General features: G+C 34.6%; 1 protein-coding gene and 1 long non-coding RNA gene across 16 annotated transcripts in view; one reads left to right on the plus strand and one right to left on the minus strand.

Moving 5' to 3' along the window:
• LOC137488914 (uncharacterized) overlaps positions 1-24,948 on the minus strand; it is a 45,639-nt gene extending 20,691 nt beyond the window's left edge. Inside the window, exons 1-23 of one of the 15 annotated variants that reach the window (XM_087304512.1) lie at positions 24,158-24,253; positions 21,455-21,486; positions 21,106-21,230; positions 20,851-20,883; positions 19,128-19,217; positions 18,950-19,021; positions 18,341-18,429; positions 17,745-17,847; positions 17,444-17,549; positions 17,010-17,241; positions 16,144-16,213; positions 15,973-16,032; positions 14,956-15,015; positions 9,340-9,466; positions 8,994-9,237; positions 8,613-8,886; positions 8,331-8,508; positions 8,137-8,213; positions 7,781-7,961; positions 7,424-7,672; positions 7,128-7,299; positions 6,896-7,044; positions 5,979-6,758 (exon numbers count right to left, since the gene is read on the minus strand). In XM_087304512.1, the coding sequence (XP_087160638.1) occupies positions 6,589-6,758; positions 6,896-7,044; positions 7,128-7,299; positions 7,424-7,672; positions 7,781-7,961; positions 8,137-8,213; positions 8,331-8,508; positions 8,613-8,886; positions 8,994-9,237; positions 9,340-9,466; positions 14,956-15,015; positions 15,973-16,032 (1,941 nt within the window). In that variant the 5' untranslated portion in view covers positions 16,144-16,213; positions 17,010-17,241; positions 17,444-17,549; ... (6 more) ...; positions 21,455-21,486; positions 24,158-24,253 and the 3' untranslated portion in view covers positions 5,979-6,588. Of the gene's footprint in view, positions 1-1,425; positions 1,620-1,868; positions 2,132-5,978; positions 6,759-6,895; positions 7,045-7,127; positions 7,300-7,423; positions 7,673-7,780; positions 7,962-8,136; positions 8,214-8,330; positions 8,509-8,612; positions 8,887-8,993; positions 9,238-9,339; positions 9,467-10,364; positions 10,668-14,955; positions 15,016-15,972; positions 16,033-16,143; positions 16,214-17,009; positions 17,242-17,443; positions 17,550-17,744; positions 17,848-18,340; positions 18,547-18,949; positions 19,022-19,127; positions 19,218-20,850; positions 20,884-21,105; positions 21,231-21,454; positions 21,487-23,745; positions 24,004-24,157 lie in introns of those variants that run through there. The other 14 variants (XM_087304511.1, XM_087304514.1, XM_087304513.1 and 11 more) reach the window with 14 other exon arrangements.
• LOC147838568 (uncharacterized) lies at positions 3,147-13,451 on the plus strand. The gene is made up of 5 exons (XR_015522231.1): positions 3,147-3,197; positions 3,479-3,559; positions 3,918-3,986; positions 4,265-4,391; positions 11,668-13,451. It is a non-coding gene; the product is annotated as an uncharacterized LOC147838568 (long non-coding RNA).
• Positions 24,949-26,782: the final 1,834 nt, after the last annotated feature.

Consider the following 26,782-nt stretch of genomic DNA (forward strand, 5'->3'; position numbering starts at 1 on the left):
GCTAAATTTAAATTTTCTTGCTGATTAATTGACCGTGATAAAGGGACTAGACAACAGGCTGGATAGTTTGTACTATGTTAATATTACACATTAAATTTAATAAAACACTATAACATCTCCAAAAAGTGCTGCTTTTCCATGACAAAAGAGTTTGTGCTGCTGGACATAGTTAGTAAATCTGAAATGGTCTTACACAAAACAAAAATGTAGATGCTCAATCCTTAAAATGTATTTTAATTTTCAGCTTTAAACAGATTTAAAGAATTCATTAGGTTTTAAAGAGTTAAAGTCAGACTGAACAAAATATCTATTGCTTGTTTTTAGATTTAAAAAAAAAATAAGACTAATATATATATATATTACTATATATAATCACTAATATCACCTTTAACTTTATGTTTTAAGGTGCAGTGGGTGATCTGACAGAATGCTAACCTGCTAGCATAAATCTCTGAAGATTTTGCCGTCCAAAGCCAGGCCTCCTGAAACATGAGTCTGCGCACCATAAAGATGACAGCAGAACCCTCACTCAGCGACTAGTGCTTAGCCGGTGGCGTGCAGGAATTACACTTATAACTAAGGCATACTCGCATGCTATTCCAGACCGAATATTCAGAGTAGCATTGTGAACAATATCATGAGTGCATCACCGGCTGTCATTGTTCAAAAATGAACCAACGTGAATATAAAACCAACTTCGCCTCAGGAAAGCAGGCTAGGCAGAATAGCACTATTTACTAAATTTTTATTAAACTAAGTAAAAATCTGCTTTATAAATGCAGATTTAAGGAAAGTATAACATTGAAAATAGTCACATTAATCTATCGCCAAAAGATTTCAGTAACTGAACAACACATCTGTGCACATAACCCATTCATAACAACAATATCTACATCAACTTAGTGTGACTAAAATAGTTTTAAAACAGAACATTACTTGTCTAACAGAAATACTTCATCTATGTGTCATCCTCACTTCAATATTAATTCAGGATTTTAAAAAGTTTTGATTTAGCATGTGTTTACCGCTCCAGCTCATTCTCTCACACAAACGCACAGCGTGTGTATGCACAAATCACAAAGCAGATCTGCGTATAAACGGCTGTGCAGTAGTTCAAAACTGCATCTGTTGTCAGACAGTTTGAGCTACTTATCAGCATTATGCGAAATGTCGGCCCGAAACTATTTAATTAGATGAACATTTTTAGTCTCATGCCTTACTCAAAATATAAAAATACATTTAGATCATTTACTTTAATCACTACTATTGGACAGTAAAGAAATTTTTAACCAGCACAACAAAACATGTTTCTGAAGACAATCACCTACTGCACCTTTAAATGGTTAAATAACGATGCAGCAACCAATATACTGTGTTATAAGACATGAAACCTAAGACAGAGCAGGTTTACAGAGACACACTTACAATGTTGCTGGTATGTTTTCCTGGGGGATCCCAGAAAGAAGTTTTTCTTTTGGGACGTATTTGGCCAGTGCCATTCCAAAACCCTGGGCAAGATCCTTTGCCTCTCCCTCCGTCAGAGTGCTGAATATGGATACCTTAGTTTTTGCCTTTCTAGGCTGCTCCAGCACATTGGTTGGAACATCTTTTCTTCCGACCTATATATAAATAAAGTATAGTGTCACAGATGTAAAGTATATGAGCAGGGCTTTTTAAATGTCATGCATGTGTTCTGTTGATAGCCATGTGAGCCTAAATGTATATGATTTGCTTTCACTAATAATCTGGTATGACATCCTGCACTTTAAAACACTGAAGATATTTACTGTTATGAAATGGCAGGCTTTAAACTATTTTAAATTGCCACTACCTTACTGCTTTTATATTTGAATGTATGCAATACAAACCCTTATTAGCATTCAAAACATGTTTGTGGACATGTTTTCCCCCTTCACTCTCCGCCTTAACTCTTCCTCATCTACCTCGTAGGTCTTCCCTTGTGCAGTAAGCCTTCCTAACACTTTGTAGACTTTCCCTTCTTTTTCCTGCACTCCCTTGTCTTGCCTGTGTCTTTCTTCATAGGAATCACACTTTTCTTCCTCCATTTCTTCCTCACTGCAACAGGCAATAGGTTTTCCTATGGCCTCCAACATGGATATAACTGTCTCTTCTGTTCAAAAATGTCAGAATGTTTACAAAGTGGGAAAGTACCTGAACAACACCTGTTTCTAGGCAAACAATGCTTATTTCTAACTTATAAACAATATAAACTTTTCTGACACCATCTAGATGGCATACTGCAGCAAGCTAAACTACACACTGTACGCGTTTATATTTCATAGTATGTACAATTAAGTAGAGACCAGTGTTGGGCAGTAGCTTTGCTACTTTCTAAATCAAATAGCTTTTCTTTAGCGAAGCTATTATTTTAAGGAAGTAGCGCAGTAGCATTCACACAAGCTACATTTAACGATCACTTATAAGTGATGGCTGTTAGGCCGGTGTCTAGCCGATGAAAGTAAATCCATATGGTGTCGAGAATGACAAATTCTTCTTCTACACATTTTACGATGGTCATAAATGGATATATACATATATACACACACACATATATAGTTTACTGTAGTAAAGACTAAATATACTATGGTAATTACTTTTAGTTCATGACAGTTACTAATGATACTGCATTATGCAGTGTAATTCTTAATGAATAGTTGTAAATATGTATAATATAATGCTTATTCCTATATATTCCCCTTTGCCATAAATTACTACTTTATTTTAAATACTATGATTTGTTTCTTTTTAGTACTGTATGTTATTAACAGTAAATAACTGAACTAAAAAATTCTGCCTCATGATTTATTGATAGTTTTATTGATCACTAAGATATGATTGACTTGGATTTAAGCTGCTTTGATTTAAAAATTAAAATTGAAAAAAAAAAAAATTCGTTGATGTAGCTAAGCTACTTTTGCAAAGTAGCTTTTAGCTTAGCTCATTACATTTTTCAAGTAGCTTGCCCAACACTTGTAGAGACAGTTTAAAGAGCTTATTTATTAGTTAAAAAATTAGTTTAAAGGTGTAGTATGCAAGTTTGACATCCAGTGGTTGAAGTAGGTATTACATTTCTGGATCAAAACAAACGAAAGTGTAGGTTGCCAGATTGAGGAGGGAGTCTGACTTCCCAGCCGGTACACGACCGACCTTCAACGTTGAAATATGGTTGAAATAAGGTCAGTTGTGTTTTGAACGTTGAAATAATGTTGATAGAACGTTTAATGTTGAATGGTTGAAAAACAGCCTGCATATGACAAGGCTTCAACGTTGAAATGTGGTTGAAAATATGTCAGTTGTTGCTTTAATGTTGAAACAATGTTGAATGATAAATGGTTGAAAAAAGTTACAGAAATCCTTGTACAAATCAACGTTGACATTTTTTATCATGATCTGTATGTTGAATTAACGTCATGGCTTCACCCAACATTCAACATGTTTGGTTACCATGGTATTGGAGGACTCCGCGCACGCGGCCACGTGCAGCGCGTCACTTCACTTAATTACGAACACCTGACCTGCAGTGCAGCAGAATTCAGAGGTAAGCGTGTTTTTAGATGCTTTAACGTTTTATTTACCACCCGATTTTGTTAGTGTATCTTAAACATGACTTTTGAGGTGTAGTGTTTCGAATTTTGAAGCATTTAAAACTTTCCAGTTTGGTTTTTAGTCTTGTTTGCGCTCCGGTGACGCGCAGCTAACCTCGAGGTAATGTCACATGTTTAACGTTAGTCTAAATGAGCGTTTTTATGGCAAATTCAAAGCGATAAACTCCAAACGCAGTTTAAAGTTACTGAGCAACGTTATAAAACAATATCCATTTTATACGCTGTATCATTAGTGTTATTATTACAAAGTGAACTGCTGTCGTTTCACTGTTGTTGTTGTTTTGCTTTTAGACATGTAAGTTAACTTACTCCAGAGACGCACTAACTTGCACAGCATTGAATAGAAAAGGCTTTGTCCATGTAAGTTTACTTTACCTTTAACTATCTGTTAAATCTTCTTGGTGCTTTGGTTGGTGATATTCTCTTTCTAATCTGTTTGTTTATTGATTGTTAGGCTATGTTGTGATATTATATTGTTATATTGATATTATTATTGTGAAATCATGTTGTGATGTTATACTATGTGACAGTATTGGGGAACAAATATGTATTTAGTGAGAAATTAATGCTTAAATTACACTTTGTATAGTAGCAGATAAGAGGTGTAATGGGTTTTAACTTTCTGAGTTTTCTGGAAGGTCCAGTTGAGGGGCATCAAGAACATGCAGATGGCCTAAACCTGTGTCAGCCTGGACTGACTGCAGTTCTGCTACTCCACACCAAGGCTTTTGTATGGATGTCTGACTACTACTGTGTTCTCTAAAGGTATTACTGGAGCAAAACAACAGCACCCGTTACAGTGAAATTTGTATTCATAAAAATAGTGATACATGTGTAGCAGGTCCAGTACATGTGATGTCATTGAGAAGTTGTTTTTATTAAATGTCATTAAAACAAATAAATAAACATGCTATTTAAATAAATCTAAATATTAAAAACTTGAGGATTAAGATGACAAATGAAATGCATCATCTGTCTTGCGAAAAGGGTCTACTTAAAGGGCACATATTTTAGCCCTTTTTTGAGATTTAATACTAATATTATGGTTCTTCTGAGTGTGCCAATATAGGTTCAGATCAAAACGCAATTCAGATATGGTTATTATGCTGTGTTAAAAAGTGTAAATTTAGAGGCGTGTACACGGGTTGCTGTTTTGGGGTGTGTTGTTTAACATGATAATGAGTTTCGACTGCCCGCCCAACGTAACAAGGGGCGGAGCCAAGAGCGCGTCTGCTTTGTGCACCGCGTCACAGAGGCAGACAGTAAGAGTCATCATGAGTGAGAGGAACACAATTCAACCCTACATATATGACCCAGACTCGGACACAGATCAAGCAGAGTCGACTGTTGAGGAATCTATAATCCGAATGTGCCAGAATGTGTCAGAGTGGTACATACAAAATATTTTATGTTTTTGAATACTTTTACAGCCGCTATGTAACTATGCATGCGCCATCCGTAATTTGTTTGATAAAGTTCGCGAACGTCATGCGTTACGTCAAACACAGACAAGACATAAAGATATCCACAGAGATAAATTTTGCATTGGTATGATTTATTCGTAATTCATGAATATTGACGTTGACAAATATTGGCAGGTGCTTGTGTGGCAATTGTGAAAAAATGCCAACTGAGGCTGAAAATGTATGCTGCAGGGAGATACCGCAGGTAAATTTTCAGTTTATGTTAACGTTGCTGCTCTAAAGACATCGAATGAGATAATAAACAGCATAACTGTGTCGTGTAATAAGGTTAGAAGACGAATGGATCAACTGGAAATGCAACCCTCGTGCATGACGGAGCATCCAGGAATGGATCCCGTTTGCTTCAATATTTATTCCTTGCAAAATGCATCGAATATATACAAAGCAGACTATGGTCCCCTGCGACTTCGTGGAGTGCAAAAGTGAGTTTAAATAAATAGAAATAATAGCAGGTTACCTTGTTCATGATCTGCATGCTCGCTTTCTTTTTAAGCACATTAACGCCGTGTAGTCAATAAAATAGCGATAAAGTTGGTTTTATATCCGCACATTCAGAAGTCCCTGTATTGTTTATCATGATAGTTTAAACATTCGATCGTATTTAGCATGCAAGTATGACTTGTAAACAACATTAAAACTATTTACTTGACTGTAAACAATGTTGTACTTTGTCATTTGCTGCTAATACGATTTCCCTATTTTGAATTTGCAAAGAATACTTTACTGAAATGATACTATTAAGGAGAATGTCCGAATATCTGAATATAAAACCAACTTTACCTCAATGTCAATAAAAATGAAATACGTACCGTTTTTTATTGCTGCTATTTCTGAGATGACAATTTGAATGACTTCATAAAAGGCTGAGTAATGCATGTACTTTTTATTGAAAAATAATTTTAAATTCACTAAACATTAATATATAAACTCTTAAAATATATAAAAATCAGTATGGCATAGAAACATCAACCCTTCAGAAAAGATGCTTCAATTCCTGAGTCATATAAAAACTTTATATTGAAGTATAAATTAAAATGTGATGTCAAATATAAAATGTATCCTTGTGCAAATATAAAATATAAACTCCAAGTTGTCACTTTGTTGAATGAAATACAATTGTCCATGAACATTAGAAAGTACAGTATATCTACAAACACATACAAACATATCAAATATACATTGGCAGTTGAATAAACAAAATATGACTTCTGAAATTTTGTTAAAGCTAGTTATTTTATAAAAAATAAAAATGTATATGTGATAACTCCCAAGTTCAAATTGTAGTGCAATTTCTAAAACAATGTTTCATTATTATGTCTCTGTTAGACAGTGCCGCTTTTTGGCTTATCGGAGCTTTGTGAGCTGGTGTTGGGGTTTCCTCGGGCGGAGAGTCCGTGTAGTGATTCCTGCCTGTGTGGTGCTGAAGATTCGAAGACAGTTTCCTGAAGAGCAGGGCAGCTATGTGGGTTTTAGGATCGCTATTGATTGAAGCGGGTCACCCTGCTGGAGATAGCCTCCTCCATCTCAGGTCGATCGTAGGCTGATGATAGAGCAGGTGGTATGTGAATTCCCAACACTTCATCAACATAGGGTGATGGGTCCACAAACACTTGGTTGAAGATGAGGTCCAGCAGCTCTTCTACATAACCTGTGCAATATAACAGTTATCTCTTTAGTAACTTAATTTTGTATTTTGAGTAGTGAGTTTTCATTGTGAATGTAAAGTGCAATTATTTTTTTTATTTATTGAATTATTAATAATACTATAAACATTTATATACATACCGAAAGTTTGCTGTGTCTTCACTTCTCGGACCCTATACTCTCCTTTCTTTGCCTTTGGAAAAGCAAGCTTGTAAATAGGTTTACCAGTTGCTGATGTGGCCTGGGGACGCCCGGCATTTTCATTGTAATGCAGTGCAGCCAAGTACAACCTAACAAAAAGAAAAATGTAAATGACGTACCATGACAAGACTGTATAGTATTGTAAATATTAATTTCTGATCATTGGCTTTACCTGCATAGCATCCCCAGAAAAGGGAATACCACATTTTTGGGTGCAAACCGCAGTATGACGCTGTGGAAAGCTTCAATAGTTGACGTCTGGTGGTGAGGACTTAGCTTGGCCACATCCTTCAATATTCTCTTGTTAGCGAGAACTTTCTCCAGCTTATAGAATGGCATCGTTGCTAAACAAGCAAAAATTTAAGGTATTAGAGTCGAAATCAAAAACAAATCTGAACAATGAAACAAGCTCTATTTTGAATTAGTTTTAATCGCAAAGAATATTTTATATGTCTGTATACAACTTACCAGCCGACAGCCATTTGTTCTTGTCTCTGCTTATCCGTTGCGGATGCAGACAAGCCGGAAAATTGGGGTCTTCATGTACATGTTTGTCTTGTACATGGTTTAAGATAGAGGTCCACTTTGCCACTCTTTCAGGACCTGTTGTGGATGATGCAGCAGTCCAGTAGATGTGGTTTTTGATGCTACGTAACCATTTACGCAACTTCTCACAACCCTTTATCTGGCATATCTTGTCCAGTTTTTTGGAAATTCCTGGAATTTAATGAAAAAAAGACATCAACACAAAAATAATAATAAACATGTAAGAACTGTAAATAGCAATTTAATCTTAAGTAAATTAATAACTGCTAAATTACATACCTTTCTCGATATGCCACACATCGTAAAACTGAGTGACATTTCGATCCCTGAGGTATTTCTGTATTTGAGGATGTCGGTCTGTGATGATGCATTCCAGACGAACACCGCGGGCATCCAACAGGTCAAGGCTTCTCTTTAGGCCTTCTTTTTCCATATGGTAACTGCCACCCACCTCATTACTCTATAAAATTTTAAATAAGGTTAAAATATATATATATATATATATATATATATATATATATATATATATATATATATATATATATATATATATATATATATATATATATATATATAAATCACACATTTTCAATCCAAAATATTATGCTAGTTCACATAATACTTTTCTGTATTACCTGGACTAACTGTAGGTCGACCACTGTGTTAGTTGCAAGGTCCATCATTGTATAACTCCCATACTTGGCCGAGTGACCTTCAAGAACAAACCGTACATAATTATTCTAAACACATTTTTGGAATAATTGTATTTCATATTTATTTTTTTTATTAGACTGTATTGAATTAGAAATTAAATCTTTTGACTAAATACCTGGGGAGTCAGCCCTCATATCTCCTCCAACAATCACATTCTCTCTTCGACTGAGCTGTTCTAGCATTTCACTCTGCCAATTTCTCCACTTGTGGACAATAGCAGGTTCAATGCAAAGTCTTGCATGACGGCGAAATGAATTATATTTAAAAATGTGTAGTTTCATTGCAGCAAATACCTGACAACAGAGAGGAGAATTTTTAGTACAATGTGCATGCACCCTGTGACAAAATTTATATTATGTTTCTAAAAGAAATGTGATAAATTTTGATAGATAATTACCTTTTCAACTACAAAAAATGATGCACCGCTCAAGTAGACTGCAGCAGAAAGATGCAGGTTGCCAGCTGGAGTACTACCAATAATTGGCTGACTTTTCCATTTTCTTACAAACTCGCAGTGTGGGCAGACTTGCTGTACGCTCAGAAATGTCCCAAGCCTTTGTGACTTTACATCACATCTCCTCTGACACACTGGGCAGTCACTGAAGAGCTCCATGAGGCATGTTTCATAGACAATGAACTTGGCAATGTTATGAACTGGGCATTCTTGGATTCTGTAAAAATAAATATACACATTAACATAATAAAAAAAAAAATTATGATGAATGTTATGATGACAATACACAATCTGTCAAATAATTTACATAATGCATAAACTCACGACAAGTCTGTTGGTTCAGTTGCAGATGTGCATTCCTCTGCAGGGTCAAATGTCACATCCGAGTCTTGGGCTATAATTTTTGACTCTGTCAAAGTCTCTTCGGCTTCTTCTTCTTCCTCCTCCTCCTCCTCCAGCTCCAGACGAGGTCTTTTTAGTGAAGGTTTGAGGGGTGTCGAAGTCATAAACGCAGTAGAGGACGCTGATGGCACAGTCAGTTCAAAACTGGATATTGTTGTCTGGACACCTATAGTGTAATTTTATGATTAATCTCATTGCACGTTTATAAAGATAATAAAACACGTTTCTAATGCAGCAACTTAAAATAAACTGAGAAATTTTAACTTACTTGTACTCCTGCGTTTAGCCTGAAGCGTCCTAAAAGACAACTGGGTGCCAACACTGTGTAAAGATGTGTGAAAAGGTTCTGTCTGGCAAGCTACATCCACCTTGTTGCTCTTTGTCGACGTCGTGGCCTTTGTAAGAAAACATACATGTTTTAAAATGACCTTTATTTGATTAAAACATACCGATCTTATTGTAAACAACTGCAGACCACGTGCAAGTACAGTGGAAAAAAATTACAATAAACATCCCACATACAAAACAAACTTTAGCTGTAACTTAGTCAGTGGTAATGCTTTATTACAATGTTTAATTTTTTCTACGGTTTCTGTTTCTGATGGCTAAAACCCCTTTATGTACACATTACCACTTAAAGATTCGAGTATTTAGACTGTTTTAGAAAAGCACAATAGCTGTAAACGCGCAAACATCCGAAGTAGCTTTAGCCGCAGATAATATTTATTTCTGCTTAACATTACAGTATACACATTACAACAAACATCCCACATAAACAACAAACTTTAGCTGTAGCCAGTACTGGTTACTGCTTTATTACAATGTTTATATTTTTCTATGGTTTCTGTTTCTAATGGCTAAAAGCCCTTCTTGTACACACTACCACTTATAGCTTCGATTATTTAGATTGTTTTAGAAAAGCATAATAGCAGTGAACACGTGCAAACAAACATCCGAAGCAACTTTAGCGGCTTTTAACTTTTAGATGTTATTCATTTCGGCTTACGATTACAGTACAACAAACATTTAACAACAACAAACTTTAGCTGTAGCCAGTAGTACTGCTTTTTACAATGTTGCTATTTTTCTACGGTTTCTGTTCCTAATGGCTAAACCCCCTTCATGTACACACTACCATATGCAGCTTCGAGTATTTAGACTGTTTTTGAAAAGCACAATAAGAGGTAAACACGTGCAAACAAACATCCGAAGCTACTTTAGCCGCAGATGCTATTCATCGGCTTAACATAATTAGAATACTAAGGCTAGAAGTACATAAAATGTAATACTTACTTGAAGTGAGACAGGATCACGTATTGTAGGAACTGATCCAGTTTTCAAAAACAATTTACTCGCGAATCCGGAGTTGTATTGTCCCGCGTTCTCGAGGCAGTCTACGCTAAAGTGGTTAGCGCAAACATACAACAGTTTTGGTACATTTTCAGGCACCTTGTCTTCAAAGATAAAACTCAGCCACTTAAGCCTCTGTTGCTCATTTGCAGGAAGACGGTGAAGGCTCTTGTGCTGAGCCTTACATCCTAAAATAGCACAAGGGTGTTCTCTCGGTGGCATCGCTTCGACGTTCACGCTGATAATGGCGGAAACGGCAAACGCAGGATATGTTAATACGCGCAGCTGTCAATCAATTCGGTGGGCGGGGGGAATCGCACACCTACGTAATGGTGCGATCGATTTGAAAACAGCTCCAATTGGCCGACCCTTTTTTTTGTAGTTAAATTGAAAAAAAAGGACTGGGTGTGTTCATATCACCCCAGTATGATGGTCTATACACTATACCAACACACAGATCTGTCCAAACAGCTTGAAAAGAAGATTTTTTACAATAGGTGCCCTTTAAGAATTCTGGTGTTTTCCAACTGAAAGGGATAGTTCACCCAAGAATGAAAATTTACTCACATTTTACTCCCTAAATGGTTTAAAACCATTATGAGTTTATTTTGTTGAACACAAAAGAGGCTATTCTGAAAAAAAACTAAAAACCTGTAAACATTGACCTCCATAGTAGAAAAAAATACTATAGAAGTCAATGGTTATAGATTTGCAGCTTTCTTCAAAATATCTTCTTTTGTGTTCAATGTGGTCAGTAAATGACGACAGAATAAACATTTTTAACTATCCCTTTTATTCTCTGTCCTACATGCAGACTTTTACAGAAGTGCTACTCCTTCTAGAGTTTTTCTCAACCATATGTCTAAAAAGCTTTAAACAGCTTTTACAGTACATGTAATGGTTTACAACAACTTGTAATCATTAGATGTGTTGAATGTTTCATGATTCTTTACTGCAGCCTTGGTTAAAAAAAAAAAAAAAAAAAAAAAAAAAGCCATTTTTTTCGAGAATCTGAAATTTGAATTCTGGAAATGCTGGCACCGGTGGTGGCGAAGGGCTTCCTGATGACATCACAACTAATTCTTAACTTCTCTTAGTTAGGAATATTCAGATGGATGAGTCAAAATTATTGAGTGTGGCGATATTATAGGACAAATTTGGATTCAATAAAAATAAATATTTGAATTTCACTTTGTATAATAGCTGATACCAACTTAGTTGTAACCTCGTATTTCATTTATTGCAGGTTTTCTGGAAGCTCCATTTGAGGTCATCAAGGACATACTGATGGCCTAAACCAGTGTCAGCCTAGACAGACAGACATCTATTGCAGTTCTGCTACACAAGACCAAACTCTCTGCTTTTGTATGGATGTCTGACTAGTACGGTGTTCTCTAAAGGTATAACTGGAGCAAAACAACAGCATCCGTTACAGTGAAATTTGTGTTCATAAAAGATTGTGATATATCAGGTATAGTAACAGGTCCAGTACATTTGTCATAAAGGTTAAATCACAGTAAGTACTGTAAAAATAACTTGTTTGCCTTTGCCACAACAGGTCATGGTGTGTGCATACTGCTCGTAGTAAACACACACGCTGATCTGATGCGGGAGAGATATATGCAAACACATTTGTATTTACTGTTTTGTTTTGCCTCACTAAAGTGTTGTTGGAGCTTGGTATGTTCACAGTTGAAATCACTGAAGTCACATGGAACGTTTTGACAATGTGTTTTGTGCCTTATCTTGACAATGACCATCTTGGGACCATTGCTGTCTGTAGAGGATGAGAAAATATTTTAGTTTGTGTTCTGAAGATTAACAAGTCTCTGGGATGACACAAGTAATTAATAACAGAACCTATATGAACACTTAATGTGACATGTAATAGTGAAATAGTGGTGCCATTATTATAAGACCCATGTGAACATGCAATTTTTATGATACTAATAATAATAATGGAATAACAAATTGCTTTTACTGTTGTGTTTGTGAGAGAGAATCAAACCATATATTCTACACATTTTCTTGATGATTTACTGAACTATTTGTCTATGTTCCACTGTTACAGGTGCTCAGTTTTGCTGCAGTAATGCTAAACACAATAGATGTTCTTTATACAAAAAAAAAAAAAAAAACTACTAAATATTTAGCATGCAGACCTGCAAAGTGAAGGAGCAATGTCAGGTTTAGATTATAGCATGAGTTTTCACTATTGTGAAAGTGAAGCCATTCATTCACAATGAATTGGAATAGCAAACCTCATTATTGATTTTGTAGGAAACTCACCTGGTGTTTGAGAAATAAATATGTATTTAAGTGCTAGACTGATATAGATGTTTTAGTGTTTTACACTTGATTCTTTGTCCCCAGTGCCATCTTTTACCTCAAGTGTTTCTCTCAACCTATAAAACCTCAAACAGATGTAATGTATTTCACTTGTGATTCTTAGTTGTGAGTGATGTTTTTTATTTTATTTTTTTACTGCAGCCACTTTAAAAATGGGTATTTTGTAAACTTTGTAAACAGAATTGTATTTTGGAGACTGTGATGGTTGAAGCGTAGTTTAGTTACTTAGTTTAATTTAGTTAGTATCTGTCTTTCTGAAGACGGTAACACTTTACAATAAGGTTGTATTAGTAAGTGTTAATGTATTTACTAACATGAACAAAGAGCAATGAAGCATCTTTCATATAAAGAAAGTACAGTTCATGTCAGCTCAGTGCATTAATGTTAACAAGCATACATTTTGATTTTAATAGCATCGGGACATATTTCAATTAATTAAATGATTAATAAATGCTGTACAAGTATTTGTTCTTTGTTCATGTTAGTAAACATTAACTTTAATTCATGAAACCTAATTAAAAAGTGACTATTTAATTGTATGCCTTTTTTCTGTATTTGAGTGTACAGCATGTATAGTAACCTGCATGGTTTTAATGAACTATGTATGCTGTAAATGTTGCTGTATATTTAGAATAAATGAAATAATGAGGTGTGTATTAAATAAATTGATACACAGGCTAAGTTGTGTATTTGTGTCGTGTATTTTTTATTAGTAAAAATTTGTTTGCTATATTTATGGACTTTGCGTTGTATGTAATTTCTATTTAACTTACGTTGAAATGTATGACGGTGAAACAACGTCACGGTATCAACGTTGATCCAATTTGCAAAATCGAAAGGTAATTCAACCTTCATTCAACGTCTACAAAACGACCACAATTCACCCATGAAGAAGGTAAGAGTGAAACAACGTTGTGATTTCAACGGTGAATCACCGGTGGTGGTCTGACGGTGAAACAACGTCACTATATAAACGTTGATCCAATTTGCAAAATCGAAAGGTAATTCAACGTTGATCCAACCATAGACCTGACGTTGATTCAACGTTAAATCACCGTTGAAATGCCGGCTGGGTTAAGTCATGTTTTAAATAAAAGCAACGGCACATGATCGAGTGCATAATCTCTACATTAAAAAGGTGTTTTTTGTTCTAACCCACATCTCAAATTAATATTTTAGAAACAGCTTCTATTTCTTGCAGCTTTACAACAGGACAAACTGTCAGCATCTTAGGTACAGCTCATGTGCTTTCAGTTTTAAATGCCAACAATGCGAGTCTGAATGCCATTTTACATGACATTTATTGCCATACTACTGAAAGCAGAAGCAGATAGTTCACCTCAGATATTGAAAATAAAATAAAGTTTAAAATTGAACTTTAGAACTTTGACTCAGTGCAAGCCAACACATATCAGTGATTCAGCATGTACATTTAATAATGTTAATGAGGTTTAATATGTAATAATTAGATTATAATTCTCACCATTTCGTGAGTGAGGACATATTTTGTGCTTCTGAATGGCTGTATTTAAATTTCTGTTGTGTTTCATCTGGTGCAAACAACCAAATTGCTTATCACTACAAATCTTGTCACGTAGCATGTTGTTAGGAGCGAGGTTACAATGTAACCTGCTCATCTAATGTTTATGCTTGTAATATTAATATTATTTGCAAATAATAACCACCTTATGTGAAACCACATATCCACATATCATTTCACCGGAGGTCAGTCACGAGCACATTATTTGAGAGCCTTTCTAAATGAATGAATGAAATATGCTGTTTTTCACCAAGGCAACCCAGGGTTCTGAAATATAATTGGCTAAACTGGCATTGGGCAGGTAAAAATGACCAAAACAAAGACATCGTACCGGCCCGTAACACATTTTTCAAAGCAGAATATCTGACTTCAACATATCCGCAAATATATTATGTTATGTTTATGCTTTAGAAGAGTCAAAAACTTACATACAGCACCTTTAAAGAAAATGTTAGAAACTGCATAGCTAGGCAACAGTTTGACAATTTAAGCTTGTATACATGGTGCAGGTACGTAAGAGAAAAATTACAACAGACCAACCAAACTAGGGGCTTGTTTTTCTTGGCTTTTGAGTGCATTTTAGTAACACTGACTTGTCATTTATTCAGTTAGGTCAGAATGAATGCAAGAATTTGAAAAAGTTACCCTTTTGTACTGCAGAGCCTTTATCTGATAGAGAGGGTTCAACCAACTGGTCCGGGTCAGCTGTTTTAAACAGTAATAAGGTTCCATTAGTCATGTTAATTAAGTGAAGTTTAATTTTAAACTAATTTCGAGAGGAGCATGTGCTCATGATTGACCCAGCTGGTCCACATTAGCTAATTATGATCCTCCAATCAAAGGATCCCAAATCACTATATACATCCTCATTTCCTTTCTACAACTATCTTCGTCTGGAAGAAACCCCCCTCCTACCCTTCTTCCTCCTTTATCCAGAATGGGCGGCACGGTGGCCCAGTGACTAGCACTGTTGCCTCACAGCAAGAATACCAATGGTGTTTGGTCCTCGCTGAGCCATCTGGTATTTCTGTGTGGAGTTTGCATGTTCTCCCCGTGTCCGCGTGGGTTTACCCCAAGTTCCCCGGTTCCTCCCACCATCCAAATGTGCTCTGTATTATAGATAAAACAAGCCTAAACCTTTTTTTATAATGTCTTACTCTCAGGAAGTTCGCCTTGGCCTCAACAGCGGGGGAGTTTGAGATAGACCTGAGCTCAATTTCCACTCGCCCTGCAAAAAGGGGGAGCCCTGGACTCGAGGATCCCTTGAGCTCAGGGCTCTCTCTCGGGACAGCATACCAAACAAGCTATGTATAAATCATGAGCTAAGTGTGAACTCTTGAATATACATACAAACATTAACATTACATGTATTACAGTATTTTTAATCTTTGCTAATGTAAATTATCAAAGCTAGTCATTCTTTGTTAAATTTACTTTACTTACAGTACATTAACATGTTAACAAGCACGACTGTGGATTTTAATGCATTAATAAATTGCTTTACAAATATTGAGCATTTTTTGTTAATATTAGTAAACAGATTAACTAGCGTTATTTACTAAAATCCTTAATGTAAGGTGTAAGCAATGTGGGACATAATGTAAATGAAATGCCATCATAACTAGTGCAAGAATTCTTACTAATCATTAACAAAATTATTACCGGAGCATGCTGCAGTGTCTGGTGAGGGCAAAGACTTTTGGTCCAATAGGTTGCTGTCATCTGTATAGAAAGTCATACAGAACATTTGTAACATCTACAACGAATATGCTTATTATTACTAGTGCATAAAAACACCCAGTCAAAAAGAAACAAGGCTAGTTTTATGTGTACCTTGACATATGTAGCACATGGGTGTGGCTGCACACTCCACGTGCAGCACAGCCCCACAGGCACATGCGATCTGTTAAAACAAAACAGAAAAAAAAATTGCATATACATTAAGGATGAGATTACATCTTGAGCTTAAGAGATTTGAGTCTGTCTGTGTCTCTCTCTTATACACATACATATGTATATGCATGTATGTATGTACGTACAGTTGAAGACAGAATTATTAGCCCCCCTGAATTATTAGCACCCCTGTTTTTTTCCCCAATTTCTGTTTAATGGAGAGAAAATTGTTTCAGAACATTACTAAGCATAATAGTTTTAAAAACTAAATTTGACTAGATATTTTTTGAAGACACTTCTATACAGCTTAAAGTAACATTTAAAGGCTTAATTAGGTTAATAAGGTGAACTAGGCAGGTTAGGGTAATTAGGCAAGTTATTGTATAATGATGGTTTGTTCTGTAGACGATCAGTAAAAAAATTAGCTTAAAAGGAGCTAATAATTTTATCCCAAAAATGTTTTTTAAACAATTGCTTTTATTCTAGCCGAAGTAAAACAAATAAGACCAGAAGAAAAAATAATAGTAGACATACTATGAAAATGTCCTTGCTCTGTTAAACATCATTTAGGATATATTCAAAATTGAAGAAAAAAAAAAAAAAAAAAAGGGGGGGGGGGGGGTTAATAATTCTGACTTCAACTGTGTGTGTATATGTATGTGTGTGTGTATATATATATATATATATATATATATATATATATATATATATATATATATATATATATATATATATATATATATATATATATAATTTGTTATCTTTGCCTAATAGAAGTTTTCATGCCTTTTGGTGTAATCACTTACTTTCGTTTTTCCTGAGAACTTTTTTGCACATATTCCACATTTTTTGGTCTGATCTGTAAATATATATATATATATATACACACAGAAAAACATTTTTTATTTCATGAAACTTCAGAATTATGATCCACTTTCCTAATTTCTGGCTTCATGGATAGCTTTGAGCAATTCATGCTTCACTAGAGCCACAGTATTGACTTCCTGACATCCAAACAGTGTGCTAATTTTTCAGCCTCTGCAAAAACATCTTAAAATACTTCACAGTGCACATATGTACTTTGATTTATAGATTTAATTTGTTTATTTTGAATATTGGCCTGTTACTTTAATTTTTGAACTACGAAATGGTGAGCAAGATGTAAAAGTCCATGAATCTGAACTTTTAAATATGTAATAATTATACACATTTAAAACATTTCCATTAATAAGGCACGTACCTAAAGATTGAAACAAAAGTGAGGCCAGGCGCATTCTCTCTTGTTGTATTTCAGGGCACTGGAATGATGTAATCAAGCCACCAGCCTCCATGAATTCAGTGGCAAACTTGAAGCGAGACAAATGTTTTAAGAGTAAAAGCAAGATACTGTACAAATAAAGATATTTATCAGAAAATACAAAATCTGACAGATATTGGCACTTTGATATAACCAAATACAAGGTTAGACTACTCACAGTGAAAAGTTAAAATTATATTAGGTATAAAAACACATTGGCAATGATCTATGCTTGGTGACTTACTGCAAGTGTGTGGATACCACATGACACTGAATCTGTTTGCAAACTGTGTGTTGTGGTTTTGAGGTGCCACTCTCCTTTTAATCCTCTTGAATCTGCAAATGCACTGTAATCAAAAAAATTACAAAATGTCACTAGCTTTTTAACACCAAGAATCCATATAAGACAGACTCTTCAGCATTTCACAATTGCTGAATTTATTGCAATAGCAAGCAAATGTTGCAATGAGCTCACACAACTACTGCATATTTTGGGCAGTCGGACATTGTTCAAATTTCTGCCATACTGCAGAGAGCCTTCAGCATAGTTTTACATATATAAAAATATAGTATTCAAAGCCTGTTTGAACAGATCAGTTACTGAAGTTGTATATGGAATATCTATACATTGGTCTTCATAAGAAAAAACTCACTCTCTCTCTCTGACACATTCACTTAATAATTTTCAAATTTGAAAATGCTACTTTCAGCTTTTTCCTTTAAATAAATAGATTAATGGTTCTTGAGGTTAAAAACATAAAATAATTGAGATGTATTATTTAGCCGTGAAAAAAATTACACAAATTTACACAAGAATACTTTCAAAAACTGAATTCATACCTCCAGTGTTTAGAAATTGCTTGACACTGCAACTCCGTCTCTCCAAGTGAATTAAAATAGGTGAGGCACCTTCCGTCAAGTTTGCAATGCTTAAAAAGACATATTTGAAGTTAAATTAAGATAATTATTGCAATAGCATTTACCTGTTGCCATCAAAAAAGCAGTCCAGACATGCTCCACGGTCCATGTTTGCAAGACTGTGACACCTGGCCATGACAGAGTGGCCATGCCAGAGTGATTATTAAAATAATAATAAAGTAATAATTAAGGAGGGGTAATAATTCTGACTTCAACTGTATATGATTCATGTGATACAGCTTATAATAATATCCAAATATTTGATTCATAATTTTAATTATGTAATAAAGACTTTTTTGGTATTTTGCTTTGAAACTTTAGAAATGTGTGGGGCATAAATATACTCAAATTATGTTGCACATTGTGTCTAGCAAAGGTAAACGTCTATTCAAATGAGAGATCCTTAAGGGGACTATATTGAAAGTATACATGAAATATAATCCACATACAAAAATGTTTAATTTGTTAAACATTGTGTTAAACATGTTTTAATTTTTCATAATGTAATTGTTTTATCCTTTCTTTACTCACAAAAAAACTCCACTGATTGCCTCTTTCAAGATACACACCAAACACCTCCTTTGCCTTTTCTAATATGTTATTCTGCAATTCAGAAACAAAACATAATAAACATGACAATCATCTTTAGAATAAGAATCCTTAAAATAAGCTTAAAAAACACTTACTACCTAAAAAAACAGCTACATACCTTGAGAAAATAATGGCTCTTTGCTCTTTTGGATCCATCTAAAATCTTAGTAAGTGTGTGACAATTAATGTGCACAACACCAGGGCGGTCCTAGTTTAAAGTAAACAAACACATTATTATTTTCATTGCAGCTGAGTTAAAGAAATAAACAGGATTCCAAGCAAGCCTCACTATATGGTTTAAAAATGATAGTACGAGAGCAGTTCATGTAATCATTAATTATTATATTTATTATTTTTATTACTTTGTTATTATTATTATTTTTTTTTTGGCTTAGTCCCTTTATTCATCAGGGGTCACCACAGTGAAATGAACCGCCAACTTATCCAGCATATGTTTTTTACACAGTGGATGCCCTTCCAGCTGCAGCCCAACACTGGTAAAAAACCATACACTCCTTTTCACACAAATTCACTAGGGCCAATTTAGCTAGTTATTTAACAGATTTAACACCTCTATTAATCACATTCTTTCTATTTTATCAGGCTGCAATAACCAGATTCCCGATGAATATGTTTGTGAATTTTATTTTGTAAGTTTGCTCGAGAGCTATACCAGCATGCAGCGAGTTTGTGTGTGCAAGTGTTAATTTGGGTGTTTATGCGAGGATCAATTATATGCAAGGATCGAGTTTATGTATGTGCGTGTGTTATTGTGGGTGTATGCATGCACCAAGTTTATATGTATATGCACAAGTTTCATACATGTTTTGAACATAGAATAGGTTTATATGCGAGTAATTTATAGAAGTATATGCAAGTGTTGGCAAGCAAAGTTTAATTAAAATCCTACACGTCGCCTCATAGCCATCTGTGTTTGCTTCATTGCGTTCTCTTCACTCTTTCAGTGTCGGGAAGGTGGATGGTGGTGGTGGTGACAGATTGGCCTAAACTTTTATGATGTGTCATCTTCTGACTCTCAGTATGTTCTATTGGGCAAACAGATTTAATGTGTTCCCGCTTCTAGACGGCACCACTCTCCCGCACATTTTGCAGAGCAACGAAACTACACGTTTATCGAAACTTAAAAAGCCAAACCACTAGGACACCACTGCATTAGTGTTTCCTCTCTCATCAAATAATTTGTCTGCATTCTTACTTGTGGAAGCTTGTTTATTTACATCTGTGTTCAGGGCAATCATTTTGTAGCTAAAAAAGTCTGTGACGGAGCTTAACCAACTGCTGAGCGCTGGCAGCGTGTCTGTGATGTACTTCATCACCAAGTAACATCATGCTCTTTTTGACAGCTAAGAACTGAACATCATATGAGAGATAAAAGATCATATAAAAATATAATAAAACATATGTATGCAAATTTATATAGAAAGACCCGAAATGGGTTTAAAAATCTTATCATCGTTATTGAAAAAAATCTAGCGCGATATATATTGATATTGAATTTTGTTGCAGCCCTTGAAACATCTATCCACACATACACTACGGACAATTTAGCCTACCCAATTCACCTGTACCGCATTTCTCATGGACTTGTGGGGGAAACCAGAGCACCCGGAGGAAACCCATGCAAACGAAGGTAGAAAATGCAAACGCCACACAGAAACGTCAACTGACCCTGCCAAGGCTAGAATCAGCGACTTTCTTGCTGTGAGGCAATAGCACTACCTACTGTGCCACTGCGTCACCCTGCCCATTATTATTTTTTTTATTATTATTATTGTAACTATGTGTAGCCTTCAAGATATCGCTCATAAAATTACACTTACCTTGCTAAGGAGATCACAAATTGAATCCATGACCTAAATATTTCAAGGACAAACGTGAGAAATAAATAAAATGTGCTCTTTTTTTTTAGCTCATAGAATAGTAAAAAACAATTCTGTAAAAAGGTTAACACACAAAATTACAGAAATAGGCCATGATGGCTTGTTTTACTGGTCAGATAAATAGACAGGAAAAAGGTTACGGGAAAAAATATAGAGTAAAAATTTACATGGCTCACTATAAGGATAATCGTTTACCTCATCAGAAACCTGGTTGTCCCCCATAAGGGTGATCAAACTGTCCACTTGGATATTGTAAGGCCCCACACTTCCAATTGTAAATGTTGGTCTCTTTTTTTGAAATAATGACCTCAATGGCTGATCTATGCAGATAAATATTAATTAATAAATTACACATTTTGCTACCACATTGGTTTGCATTAACAAAGAAATGCACATCTGAAAAACAAATTAAGGGTGTGTTTATATCAATATGGTGTAAAACAAGTTGATTCTCAAACAGCTTATGAAGAGGCAACCCCTTCCAACAATTAATAGCAAAGAATACGCAGTTTTTTTAATTGCAAAAAATAAAGTGAAATAATACCTTCCATCGTGTGCTCTTGGTCACTCTAGCTCCTTTAAATACAAAAGAAAGAGTTAGTGATAGAGCCACTCTAAGGTCATTATTACATATTAGAAACATATTAGTGTCAATAAATGAGGGATGATGGCCTGAGGTAAATATTAATGATATGTAGTAATAAATCAGAGAGGATGACCTCAGCTAAATAAATGATATTAATAAATCAGTAATGATGACCTGAGGTTAGCATATTGATGATTTTAATAAATTAGTGATGATGACCTGAGGTAAATATTATTATGTAGTAAAAAAAAATTTGCGATGATGACCTGAGGTTAACATATTAATAATATTAATAAATAAGTGATGACCTGAGGTTAACATATTAATTATATAAGTAAATCAGTTATGATGACCTGAGGTTAACATATTAATAATATGACTAAATCAGTGATAATGAGCTAAGATAAATATTAATGATAATAATAAATCAGCGATGATGACCTGGGGTTAACATATTAATTATATTAATAAATCAGTGATGATGACCTGAGGTTAACATATTAATAATATTATTAATCAGTGCAGATGACCTGAGTTTAACATATTAATAAATAAGTGATGACCTGAGGTTTACATATTAATTATATTAGTAAATCAGTTATGATGATCTGAGGTTAATATATTATTTATATTAGTAAATCAGTTATGATGATCTGAGGTTAACATATTAATAATATTAATAAATCAATGATGACCTGAGGTTAACATATTAATAATATGAATAAATCAATGATGATGAGCTAAGGTAAATATTAATGATAATAATAAATCAGCGATGATGACCTGAGGTTAACATATTCATTATATTAATAAATCAGTGATGATGACCTGAGGTTAACATATTAATAATATTAATAAATCAGTGCAGATGACCTGAGTTTAACATATTAATGATATTAATAAATCAGCGATGATGACCTGAGGTTAACATATTAATAAATAAGTGGTGACCTGAGGTTTACATATTAATTATATTAGTAAATCAGTTATGATGATCTGAGGTTAACATATTAATTATATTAGTAAATCAGTTATGATGATCTGAGGTTAACATATTAATAATATTAATAAATCAATGATGACCTGAGGTTAATATTATTATTAATATGAAGAAATCAGTGATGAAGACCTGAGGTTAACATATTAATTATTTTATTAAATCAGTGATGATGACCTGAGGTTAACATATTAATTATATTAATAAATCAGTGATGATGACCTGAGGTTAACACATTGATAATATTAATAAATAAGTGCAGATGACCTGAGTTTAACATATTAATGATATTAATAAATCAGTGATGATGACCTGAGGTTAACATATTGATAATATTAATAAATAAGTGATGATGACCAGAGGTTAACGTATTAATGATTTTAATAAATAAGTGATGATGTCCTAAGCTTAACATATTAATAATATTAATAAATCAGCTAAGGTAAATATTAATGATATTAATAAATCAGAAATGATGACCTGAGGTTAACATATTAATTATATTAATAAATCAGTGATGATGACCTGAGGTTAACATATTAATTTTATTAATAATCAGCTATGATGACCTGGGGTTAACATATTAACGATAATAATAAATCACTGATAATGACTTGAGCTAAACATATTAATATTAATAAATCAGTGATGATGACGACCTGAGGTTAACATATTAATTATATTAATAAATCAGTGATGATGACCTAATGTTAACATATTAATTACATTAATAAATCAGTAATGATGACCTGAGGTTAACATATTAATTAATCAGTGATAACATATTAATAAATCAGTGATGATGACCTGAGGTTAACATATTAATTATATTAATAAATCAGCAACAATGACCTGAGGTTAACATATTAATTATATTAATAAATCAGCGATGATGATCTGAGGTAAACATATTAATTATATTAATAAATCAGCAATGAAGACCTGAGGTTAACATATTAATTATATTAATAAATCAGCGATGATGATCTGAGGTTAACATATTAATTATATTAATAAATCAGCGATGATGATCTGAGGTTAACATATTAATTATATTAATAAATCAGCGATGATGATCTGAGGTAAACATATTAATTATATTAATAAATCAGCGATGATGATCTGAGGTAAACATATTAATTATATTAATAAATCAGCAATGAAGTCCTGAGGTTAACATATTAATAAATCAGCGATTATGACCAAAGTCAACATATTTAACAGAATAAATAATCAGATTAAATAAATTTACCGTCTCAAATAACCTGTCTTGTGTTTAAACTAGTGCTGTGTTGGTTCACCTTTCTGGCGTTTGTCTTTAAATGAAATTGACATAATACATGCTAAAAACCGAATTATTAGACAAAAATACGATCGCTAAATTAGCAAGAGACAAGCTTAGTCACGTTTAATAGCTAGATTTAAATTCAAAACAATATTTTTAGCTTGTTTTAATTGAAGCCAGAAAGTAAATCGCAGTAACGGTAGAGCAGCACGTCAATCTAACGTTAGGTAGGGACGGCTAATAGGCTAACTTAATGCAAACTAAAGTTAAATGTTGCTCGTTTGCTTCGCTAGAAAAAAAGGGCAAATCCATAAACACATATGAATTTTACAATCATTACTGCTTCTTTAAACTTATAGAAGAAACCCGGTAATCTTACCTCTTCACGTGTCCTCTTCACAGGTGGAAATGGCAGTTGAGTTGCGTGTGCGTGGGTGTGTGTGGGTGTTTTCTTCTTTTTTGAATTTGCGATTTTGGCGGACTCTGCAGGGGGCACATAATGATGACGTAATAACGTTTGATTGGCTGATAGAGATGTTGTCCCTGGGTTATCATAAATTATGTTGGTCTCAGGACAACTAGCACTTGGCAAAATCAGGACGAGCGAGGAAACCTTAGATGACGGAGATGAACCCATTCTCAAAGATCCCATAATCATCGCTCCTATTCAGTGGGACATCGAGCATGAGATTTTACAAGCCTCTGAACGCAGCCCCACTCCGCAGTCCTGTCCCGAAAATAAGACCTTTGTTCCCCCGTCACTCCGTGAGAATCCCCAATCCAACGGCCAAACAGAGCGCCTGAAGCAGGAGATCGGCAGATTCCTCCGCACTTACTGTCATTCTAACCAGGCTGAATGGGCAAAATTTCTCATGTGGGCAGAATACGCTCAAAACTCCCTGAGAAAGGCATCAACAGGTTTGACTCCATTCCAGTGCGTCCTAGGCTTTCAACCTCCTCTCTTCCCCTGGTCCGGCGAGACCACTGAACCTTCTGCAGTCGATACATGGTTCAGAAGTTGCGATGAAGTGTGGAACGCAGCTCACACCCATCTCTCTCACGCCGTACACCGATTCAAAGAGCAAGCCGACCGGCACCGTCGTCCTGGTCCCACGTATTCCCCAGGACAGTGGGTATGGCTCTCCACCCGCGACCTGCGCCTCAGACTACCCTGCAAAAAGCTCAGCCCCAGGTACGTGGGTCCTTTCCAGATAGACAAACAAATATCTCCTGTTTCGTTCCGACTGACACTTCCTAATCAATAGCGTATTTCTCCCACTTTCCCACAGTCGTGCGTGTTGTATGTTGAGTAAAGTGTGACTTAATAAATACTGCAAATGGATCCCTCCGTGTCAGTCTCCCCGTTACAAACTACAAGAATTTAGCCAAGAGATTCTAACTCATAAGGCAGCATTTTTTTTAAAGTTCATTACAGAGTGAAAAATCCCCAGAAAAGTCTGAAAATTTGATTTAACAAAAGTATGCAATTTTTTTCAATGGAATTTGTGTAGTTTTTATACATGTAGATAAAATGAACATTGCTCCAATAAATTAAATTGCCACAAGTATTTTTATAGACTCACAATAGTTGACTTTATTTTAAGGCTGCATGGCTTTCGACTATTCAGAGTTTTTGAAAAGGTTTAACTTAAATTTCTTTTTTTTCAGTATGGCAGAAGGCGTTTTGGAGGTCCGTTGAAAAGGAAATGCTGGGTATTTGGAATGGTTGAAATTTTGCCTTCCCGAAAACCTGTTTTGCAGCTGGTGAACAAACGGGACAAGAAGACCCTTATACCAATCATAGCAAAACATTTCAAGAAAGGCAGCATCATTCATAGTGATGAGTGGCTTGCTTACTCAAGTTTTTCAGAGAGGATACCTACATCACAAAGTGAACCACAGCATTAGTTTTGTTATTCCATCATCACGGGTACATACACAATAAATTGAAAAGGCATGGGCAAACTACAAAAGGGAAGTATGGAGACTGCGTGCAAACCGGACAGAAAAGTCGCTGAAAAACCATCTAATAAATATAGAATGGACTTATTGGTTGGGTAGGAAACACAAACAAGGGATTCTTGGAAGGCTTATACATGACATCAGTCAGCTCTACCAGTGTGTGTGTATACAGTTAAAGTCAGAATTATTAGCCCCCCCTTGAATTTTTTTTTTTTTATGTTTTCCAAATGATGTTTTAACGGATTCAGGAAATATTCACAGTACAGTATGTCTAATAATATTTTTTTCTTCTAGAGAAAGTCATATTTGTTTTATTTCGGCTAGAATAAAAGCAGTTTTTAATTTTTGAAATCCATTTTAAGGTCAAAATGATTAGCCCCTTTAAGCTATATATTTTTTTAGATAGTCTACAGAACAAACCATCGTTACACAATTACTTGCCTAATTACCCTAACCTGCCTAGTAACCCTAATTAACCTAGTTCAGCCTTTAAATGTCACTTTAAGCTGTATGGAAGTGTCTTGAAAAATATTTAGTCAAATATTATGTACTGATATCATGGGAAAGATAAATAGAGTTATTAAATCTATTTTGTTAAGAAATGTGTTGATAAAATCTTCTCTCCATTAAACAGAAATTGTGGAAAAAAATAAACAGGGGGCCTAATAATTCAGACTTCAACTCTCTCTCTCTCTCTCTCTCTAAATTTCTATATATACACACAGTTGAAGTCAGAATTATTAGCACCCCTGTTTATTTTTTTTCCCTAATTTCTGTTTAATAAGGGAAAGATTGTTTCAGCACATTTCTAAGCCTAATAGTTTTAAAAACCTATTTTTAATAACTGATTTATTTTTATCTTTGCCATGATAACAGGATAAATAATATTTTACTTGATATTTTTCAAGACACTTCTATACAGCTTAAAGTGACATTTAAAGGCTTAACTAGGTTAATAAGGTTTGTTCTGCAGACTATCGGAAAAAAATAGCTTAAAGGGGCTAACAATTTTGTCCCAAAAATGATTTAAAAAAATTAAAAA

This window comes from Danio rerio, chromosome 22 (genome assembly GCF_052040795.2).
Source record: "Danio rerio strain M-AB ecotype USA chromosome 22, GRCz13ab, whole genome shotgun sequence".
Lineage (NCBI taxonomy): Eukaryota > Metazoa > Chordata > Actinopteri > Cypriniformes > Danionidae > Danio > Danio rerio.